The sequence below is a fragment of the Etheostoma spectabile genome, chromosome 4, assembly GCF_008692095.1.
Source record: "Etheostoma spectabile isolate EspeVRDwgs_2016 chromosome 4, UIUC_Espe_1.0, whole genome shotgun sequence".
In the NCBI taxonomy this organism is placed as follows: Eukaryota; Metazoa; Chordata; class Actinopteri; order Perciformes; family Percidae; genus Etheostoma; species Etheostoma spectabile.
In genome coordinates, this window is record NC_045736.1 from 10,447,669 (window position 1) to 10,457,065 (window position 9,397).

At 39.7% G+C, this 9,397-nt stretch overlaps 1 protein-coding gene across 1 annotated transcript in view; it reads right to left on the reverse strand.

Annotated features, from left to right (window-relative positions):
• The window catches only part of ppm1j (protein phosphatase, Mg2+/Mn2+ dependent, 1J), an 18,799-nt gene that overhangs the window by 3,314 nt on the left and 6,088 nt on the right, over nt 1-9,397 (reverse strand). Inside the window, exons 2-8 of the mRNA XM_032513926.1 lie at nt 7,053-7,167; nt 5,024-5,353; nt 2,832-2,944; nt 2,114-2,198; nt 1,529-1,647; nt 1,025-1,088; nt 550-657 (exon numbers count right to left, since the gene is read on the reverse strand). Coding sequence (XP_032369817.1) covers nt 550-657; nt 1,025-1,088; nt 1,529-1,647; nt 2,114-2,198; nt 2,832-2,944; nt 5,024-5,353; nt 7,053-7,167 — 934 coding nt within the window. The remainder of the gene's footprint in view (nt 1-549; nt 658-1,024; nt 1,089-1,528; nt 1,648-2,113; nt 2,199-2,831; nt 2,945-5,023; nt 5,354-7,052; nt 7,168-9,397) is intronic.

Below are 9,397 nucleotides of genomic sequence, written 5' to 3' on the forward strand. Positions count from 1 at the left end.
AAAAAAAAAGGCTCCACAGTGAACCATGTTCTTGTGGGTGCACATGATCAGAACAATTTAAGAATCATCTCAAAACTGTGTCAGGGCTGAAAAATTAATTTAGTCACAAGTGAGTATGAGACAACCTGATAAAGCCTGTGGTTAAAACACAAGCTTCTCAATGCGCACCAACTTATTTCTGTTCATTTTAAATGGTATTTCAGATAGATAGCAGAGGTTTTAAGAAGATCTCTAAAATTCTACTGAATGCCTGCGCTACCTAAAAATCTTGATGGCACAATACGTACATAAAAACATATTTCACACTCGGTTTCCATGCTTTGTTGATGTCTGTTTCCTCCTTCTTATAATTACATAAAAGGTCAAAACAAATGCTAACGTTAAGTTAATCTCTGTAGTTTCTTTGCACCAAATCTGAGACGCATATCCTGAGCAACAGCAGACAAAGTGAAGCCCGGGGCCCAAAAGCTTCTTAAATGCATCCTAAATGCTCCAATGTGGCTAGAGCGGCGATGCTGAGGCGACTCAACCAGCGCTCCTCACACTCACCTCAGGGACGCATGAGAGGAAGGGCTTGATGTAAATGTTGGAGTTGTACACCTTCAGATCATGATCTCCCAGCCCACGGGTCACTCCGATTGTCGCCATGACACGTGCCTGTTCATAGAGACACACACACACACACACACACACACACACACACACACACACACACACACACACACACACACACACACAATAATCTCTCATTACCAGACATTTCTCCCCAGCATAATGTAGGTTATTTGTTCGGGATGTGATTCCGTTCTAGGAAAATCCATTTAGGAGGGATTATTAAATGAAGACCATGTTCTTGCGGACAATGATAAAAATGTTGCAAATGAATTTCTTGTATATGTAACAATATTATTGAAATAATCTACACAGACAGACTCAAAGATAGATAGCATTACCAAACAATGATACATTACTGTGGATAATCTCTGTGTCAAGTACAATGCATTGAGTTTTTTCTGTTTCTTACCTTTTTACCCTCTCCGTATATCAGGGGGAATTTCAGATCATCTTCAACGATCGTCTTATAAGCCCTACACAACAAAAGAACCATCAGCTCGCAGATGTTAGTTACTGAAACACGGAAAATTATTCAACAAACAAACAATTTTGATAAACTTCAGCAAGAAGAAAATGAATTGTTTCAGTCATTTTATTAAGCATCAATGCCAACAATTCACTGGTTCTAGCTTTTCCAATGTTAATATTTGCTGCTTTTCTTAGTTTCTTTTTTATCATTGTGAAATTAATTCTAGGGGTCTAAAACTCGTTCCATAAGCAATTTGAACAAGTCAACTTGAGCTGTAACGGACATGTCAACTATTTTCCAACATTTTATAGACTAAAGAAATTATTGATTAATCTAGAAAACAATTGGCAGATTAATCTGTATATAAAATCATTGTTGCCTATAGGATGCACAGGAAAAGTGATTATGTGTCAGACATGATTAAAAAAGGATCTCCAGGTTTACCAGCCAGTCATGGTGTGGTCTCTGTAGAGCATCTTTTTGCCCAGCTCACTGTGCTGGATCCTACGAGGGAACTCAATGTGAGTGAACTCATTACCCAGGAGCTCTGGCCTCAGGAAGCCCTGGAGTGACACAAAATGGGGCAGGTCGCATCAAACTACAGGATAAAAAGCTTTACTTAAGCCTAAATGTCTGTCACGACGATGAAGAAAAGCTATAAGGTTGCATGGGTATCAGAAGACCTGCAGTACAGTATGCTGTATACTGAAGGCACATAACGGCTCCCTGTTTTAGCAGCAAACACCATCCACACACTCTGTGACTCAGAACTACAACCAGCTACTAAAACAGGCAACCAATGAACGTCAGATCACTTCTGTGTGATACAGTATTTCCTCCCCCGTCTTCAGGTTCATCATGCTCATCTTTACTGTAAGTGCAACCTCGTTTGACTAGTAAAGATCAACTGTTTATATGTGTACTCTTCCATTTACAGCTTGCTGTGCACTTACAAGATTATAAAATCCCCTTGAACAAATTCTATACAGTTAGTGTCTGTTGCATGTGAAACATAGAAGACAAGAATACCAGATACTGTAGCCGCTGCCTCTCTGACTCAGGTGTGAATTCATTTGTCATGGGAATAACTTCATTATTTCGTATGATTATGGCCCTGCAGGGAGAAAGAGGGAGGGGGGGAGACAGGAGTGAGAAGGTTCACACAGACAGAACCATATTTTGTTTTATACCAACAGCTCTGAGTAGGTTGGTCGATAGGAAAAGGCTACGTGATGCTGCAGCATGCAAAGTGAACCCCAGGGGGCACATGAAGCTACGGACTGAGAGGATTTCCGATGACTACGATGCTAGATTGAATTACACATATTTTATCCTGTATTCTAGACTGGGTAAACCTAGTCCGATGCAATTTGATTTCGCCCTGCAGCTCAGGCTGGAAACCTGTACATTTAAATATCCTGCTTCCTTTACAAATCTGCTGGAACCAATCACAAACTGGCTTATCCATTTGGCGTGCTCTTGGCGGGTTTAACATGATGACGGTAGAGAAGCGGCCAAGCAGCTTTTTGTTTACATTCAACATGGCGGCCACCGAACACGTTGATGCAGCTGTCTCTTCTACGTCACCCGGCTCGTTGGTCTGATTGGTTGAAGGACTATCCAATTGCGTGGAGTTATTTGAACTATGCTTGTTGATCATGCCTCTTGTGCAATAGAAAATACAGAGCAGACTCCCCAGACTTGGTCTGGTGATAGCCAGACTACCTCTAGTCTGCAGTTCTCTCACCTGCTATCTCCAGCGTTGGCCAAGTAGAGTTTCCCCATTAAATAAATGGCCGCTAAGGCACAACACCCACCAGAGATGGCATATGACATTTTTTCCTTTTCAATTAGGTCATCCTGAAATAAAAAGAGAAATATCAAAGTTAAAAACAAAGGCCCACTAATTATCCTGAATAGCTCATCGCTTTCTCCATAAATATTCATGTTAAAAACAAAACAGCAGTGCTGATGGAGAGAGACAAGGAGGCTTTGAGGAACACATTACATAGGCTGTAGGTTATATCAGTGCCTTCTACACCAGACAGTGGGTGCATCAGAGTATAACTTTGAGTTTACTTACAAATTAAATTTGGCCTATTTTCCCATTTTAAAGGAGCACTGTGTAGTAGCGACTGCACTGGTCTATATCCTTCGCATTTCACTTCTGGGATTGCTCCGGTGCTGCAGAAAAGTCCACCGGATGCATGTATTTTCCGTTTCCTTCTGCTTTCTTTTTGTTGTAATTTTAAATTTTGTGGATTTATGAGGACTATGGTTAACTGGTCCTCAGATCTCTGCAGGGTAAATTGAGACAGCTAGCTAGACTATCTGTCCAATCTGAGTTTTCTCTCACACAACTATATTGCAGCAGCTCTGTGCTGAGGTAAGCACCACCCATGATGATTGTGATTGGTTTAAAGAAATGCCAATAAACCAGAGCATGTTTTCCTCCGATCCCACGAATGCTATGTGGAGTAGCCAGACCCTCCTTCAGCGCTTTGGAGGAGAGTCCGGCAAAGCGATGCACAGACTAATCGACTAGTCGACATTACTCCTCCGCAATGACGTTTTGAACTTGACGTCAACTAGTCGCTGATCATGTGGTTCACTAACATTAAAGACCTGTAGCACTGTCACTGGCAAAACAAGACCAGGCAAAAACCCAGCTCATTTGAAAGCCACAAAATGTTTGGGACATAAGGAGATGGCTTTTTAGCTGTTTGGATTTTTGCTACTCTAAAGGACGTTTGCAGTCAGCTGTTGGTGTAAAGATGCACAGTAGCTACGTGCTAATGCTAACTTTACAGGCTGTCAAGCTTCGGATCACAGAATTTTCACACAGAGGCCAGTGTAAGAAGTACACTTGAATGGCCATTTAAATGGTGTGCTCATATAACTAAGGACGAGGACGGACATATGGACTTTGGATTGACTGTTGGTTACTGCAAACCTTTGATTGACAGACCATAACGGAGATGGGCGACACAGCGTCAGACATTAGACTGGTGTGCGTAAAGTTACCACTGATAAACCCATAGTGTGAGTAGCGGTGTTGAAGTCCAAAATGAAAAAATGGGTAAGGTTAGTTAGGATCACTGCAAAAGCACTTGCTGATAAATTGGACAGGTTGCAAAATGCTAAAAAAGGATAAGCTACACAAAGCAGACATCTTTAGAAAATTAGTACAAGGGTGATAAAATACATACAGAATGCAAAGCATTCCCTCCTTTGTGATTTTTTTAGTCTGATGACGGCTAGTCAATGTTGACTTGAATTTCATCACATGCAACCCCTAGGGTGTAGGATTTAGATGGAACTACTGGCAGAAATGGAATATCGTATTTATAATTTTGTTTTTATCACTTGAAATTAGGAATCGCTGTGTTATCACTAGCTTCAAATGAGCTCTTCATATCTACATAGAGAGCAAGCGTCAACACTTAAATTAGCAGCTAGCTATGAAGCGTTGAAAGCGCCGGTAAGCTTTAAAGACAGGGTTGGGATTAGGGTTACATCTTGTTACTTATAAGATGAGTTACGTCTTTATTTAAAATAAATTATAAAGAAAACTTTTGCTGCATTTTGCCTTGTATTTATTCATTACATCAACGCTTCGTAGCAGGGTTCATTTCACTCAATAAGTTAAAATTTTAACCAGCTGGAGATTGCCAAATTTTTTTTATATATCATCCTCTTGGCAAAATAAATGTCTGTTGTTAAGATTCAATCTAGTGAGAGAAAGTTAGATTTAGCAACATAACATCTTTCTCTTTCTCATCTCAACATCTAGGATAGTAAGTGTTTTCTGGGATCAGAAGTTCAAAATCTTCAGTATTGTTTCAGTTTGAAGATACAAAAATGTAAAAATACCAAGTGCCTCACAGACTGCTGTCGTAATTGTTTTCTCCCATGTTTTGTTGGTAATCATCTGCTCACCATCTGTGTGAAGGCGGTTTCTATGACTCCCATCACCAGGCTCTCCAAACTGACAACCTTCTCCATGTGAAAGCGTAATGAGGAGTCGTTGACAGCATTGGGGTCTTCTGGATCCTGTGCAGCTCCCTTCTTTGTGTCCGCCTGGTACGGGCTGCCGTTTTTGGCCAGGCAGATAGGAGGTGCGCTGGTGGGGTTCTCCAGCAGGTGGAAGATTTCTCCCAAACGGTCTCTAATGAGACGGTGAAGAAGCTTGGAGGCCATGATGGCGGCGCCAGAACCTGCGTGTCCATCATACACGCCCCAAAAGTGAAGAGGGATTCCTGTACCATCCTGAAAAATTGATGAGAACATAAACATGTATACAAAGATAAATTAATACTTTTTATTGCCACACAGACGTTTCTTCAGCGTTTTTAAGGCAATCTCAAAATTTTGAAATTGCCTGAGAAACATTGCCTTTATATTTTATAATTAACACTAAGCATCCAGCACCCAGTCTTTCAAATTTCAATATGAGTTGAGCGATTTAGGTCTTATTTTTTATGAAAATAAAATTGCATTAAATAAATGCAGTAAAAATAGTAGTATTGATGTAAAAATGACTAAAAAAAATTCCTATGGTTGTGGTTTAAAAAGCTCCTATGAGATTACAACTCTGAGCAGAAGGCACAGATTTGTGAGGGTTTACAGGCTCTGGTCTGCGGCTGGTGACATTTTTTAATACTGAAACAGCAAATCTAGATTATAATATAATGGGAAAGCTGGAAAGACATCAACATCGTGTTGCTTTACTTTTCACGATTCATTTGACATAGTTTAAATCTAAAAACCTACAGTCAAAATCCATCCTGTGATTTCCGTCCTAACAGGATCTACACAAGTGATGAAAACACACATGCGGACATGTTTACAAGCAGAGTTGGCTTGACGGATGACAGAGGAACAGGCACAAAACATCTGCTTACCGCTCTGATGTTACACTAAAGAGGGGGGAGGGTGCAACAAGGGCTGATGTAATTCATTTACACCAAATGGAGGACAAGAATGTGTGTGTGTGTGCGTGTGTGTGTGTTTGTGTTAGCTTTCTTTTTGGTTTAACCAACTCCTGATGCTGCTAAGTCCTCCACTATGTTCACCAGCAAGTTGCTAACTATGTCTGTTGGCCGTTTAGTGCAGATTCAGGTAGTGTACAGTGGGTTGCAATTAGCTAAAAGATGTTAAAATGCTAATCAGATATTTGTCTGTGGGTTTTGTATCTACAAGTGAAACATTGTTGTCATGTGATTAAAGCTGCTTTAAAAAAAATTGTAATAGGGAAAAATCACGATTACAGACAAAACTGCTACTGGCACTTTAAAGAGATAAGTTAAGACAAAAACCCAATTTAAAGTAGTAGAATTTGGCTAAAAATCTTCTTTTTGAGACTTTGAGGTCTTTGCAGTTACATCATATTTACTACACATCTGAAGGTGAAGATACACACATTCCAAAAAATGCTTATCTTGTATATTTTCTAACCATTGGTACTGGTTTCTGATGCTGTGTAATGACAAAACAAGGAACACTGAGGAATACTTCAGAGACATTTTCATGGTAGTAAACATAGTGGAAAAATCAGAAATTCCACAGGGACTGGAGGGGAATTCATCAATGCCATAAGAAGACACAACTATTGGGTATCGTATAACTACAGTACATGCAATGATGTGATTATAATTTAAATCCACTACTGCTTAGACTATAGTGTTTTTATTACAGGAATCTTTGTAAATTATAGTGTGGTCTAGACCTACTCTATCTATAAAGTGTCTTGAGATAACTCTTGTTATGATTTGATACTATAAATAAAATTGGATTGAATTGAATTGTGTTTGAAGCTACACAGCAAGAATTCCAGACACCTTCAGGACTTAGAGTACACTGACGTCAGATTTAAAAACATTATCACTGGATGTTTGATCGGCCAGAAATTTCCTCCCTCACCCACTGACTCCTGTTCTTATTTTTGGGACGTCGACCCTTCACTCACCCCATTGTCCTCCTGCAGGGAGGAGTTGCGCTGTTTGCTGCTCGGCTTCTTCACAAACAATTTCTCACAAGAGGCCTGGTCCTCGTTCAGCATGCTCTTCCCGGCATTGATCACCCTGATGGAGGAAGAGGCGAAGAAGAAAGATGAGCCTGGAGTCAGATGATTTATGTAGTGCTTGCTACCCCTAACCACATGAAATTATAATAGCAGCCAGAAATATGGAGAGAGTTGAAGAGGAAAAAATGGGGCAGGATGCTGTCATGTCCAGAGGGAACTTGCAGGAGGGATTAAGTGTTTTTATTATGAGCTGATGTCTAGAGAGGATAATAGCTTTGGAGTAATGTTCTGTTTTGTACTCTAGCAACATCGTCTACCCCGGTGTGTGCTGCAGCAGTGTTCACCGGAGGTACCGATGCAGAACGGTGGTGAAAAAAGCTGTGCTACGTAGCTCTATGAAAAACAGTAATAAATATTGACAATTTTCCTGTTACACCTTGAAATCTGTCCATGCTCATTCCATCTCATAGCATTTTTATTTTGCCCATATTATCGTTTATCATGTCATGTTCTAGGTCTACAAGTAATGTTTAAAGTGTTAAAAAAAGACTGACTAGCCCCGTTTGACATGCTAGCTAACGTTAGCTAAAATTAGCTTGTGTCAGCAACACTGCAGTTAGATTTTTGTAGTAGGCTATGGAGTTTGGGACTACAAATGCAAAAATCTATCTGCTTGTTCATGTACACATTCAGCCAGTTGGAACAGCCATGTTCAGTTAGCAGTATTTGATGGCTGCATTCCTACACTTACAAAATGCAATTCAATGTGGAAGTAATCCAAGTATTCAGAATACGTTACTCAGATTGAGTAATGTAACGGAATACATTACAAATTACATTTTTGGGCATGTATTCTGTAAGGGAATACGTTTTGAAAGTATCCTTCCCAACACTGCCTATTATGTGCTGTTTTCAGGTTCATACTTCTATTTTGTTTTTCTACTAGAACATCTTTACGTGCTTTAATGTTAAAAAAAACTTTCTTTTTTACATACTGCCCATTGCTGATGCACCTTTTTTACCCCCCTTCTGTAGGAGCGCCTGTCTCTTTAAGCCCCTCCCCCATAAAATCCCAGTCTGCTCTGGTTGGTCTGCTTTTCCATACCTCCGCAGTCTCCGCATCTCTGCTCTGCTCCTCTATCGCTGCCTCTGTACAGAAACCTTTATTGGTGATTTTTTACAGTTTAAAGTCTTGCTTTATACTCCGTTGCAGATAGTCTCCACCTGCAATATAATAGTATATAGTGAGACTTTATATTGTAAAAAAAATCACCAATAAAGGCTTCTTTAGCAGATACTACCCAATCGAAAATGTTCCAGCAAGAATGTGATCTGAAATATTGCAGAAATTAACATCTGCAGCCAAGATTACAGCTTTCCCTGGCATTAGCATGTGGCTACATGTGATGAACAGTGGCTTGTAATGGAATAATGCAGAATAATGCAGCAAGTTTTACAGATTTCTGACGTAAATCGCAGATAAAGACATCTGAACCAAATATTACACAACCGGATATAATCCAGCAGAAATGTGACCTGAAATTTGGGAGAAATAAACAACATTGGCAGCCAAGGTCACAGATTTTCCTGGCATTGGCACGTAGCTACATATGGCAGGGTATGTATCATAAACACTGTAGCGGTACTGCCTGGAACAGATGACCATATATGGAAACCCCGCTCGGTATGACATCATATGGAGCCGAGAATAGAAAAGAATGTTGAAACCAGAAAAGTGGGAAATCTGAGGTTTTGGCTCACAAGGACTTCTTATGAATACACTTACCTCATTATTTGAAGCTTTGGCCACATGTAATATGAACATCCGGTAATGTAACATTATAGGTATGACAGAAAATTCAAAAAAGCATAATAAGTCTCTTTCTTGAAACGTGCTTGAGCTGTATAATCAAATAGAGTGAACATAAAATCTGGATTAATTGTTGGTGCTGAGAGATTACCATTGTGTGGTAATTTGATATTTATTCATTTGGTCAGCTTTACTGAAATTAACACACAATGGTAATCTCTCAGCACCAACAATTAATCCAGATTTTATGTTCACTTTATTAGATTACACAGCTCAAGCACGTTTCAAGAATCTGCTAATTCATTTTTTCCATACTTTACTGAAATGAATGGAAATGAATGGCTGCCTGGAACAATGGGAAACAATACATCCACACATCTAAAATACACTAGAATGTTTTGCAAAAGGGTAAAGTATATGCAATCTAGAACTGTTGGGTCCTTGTAAATTCTGGAGTGTGGTCTATCTGTATAGTGTC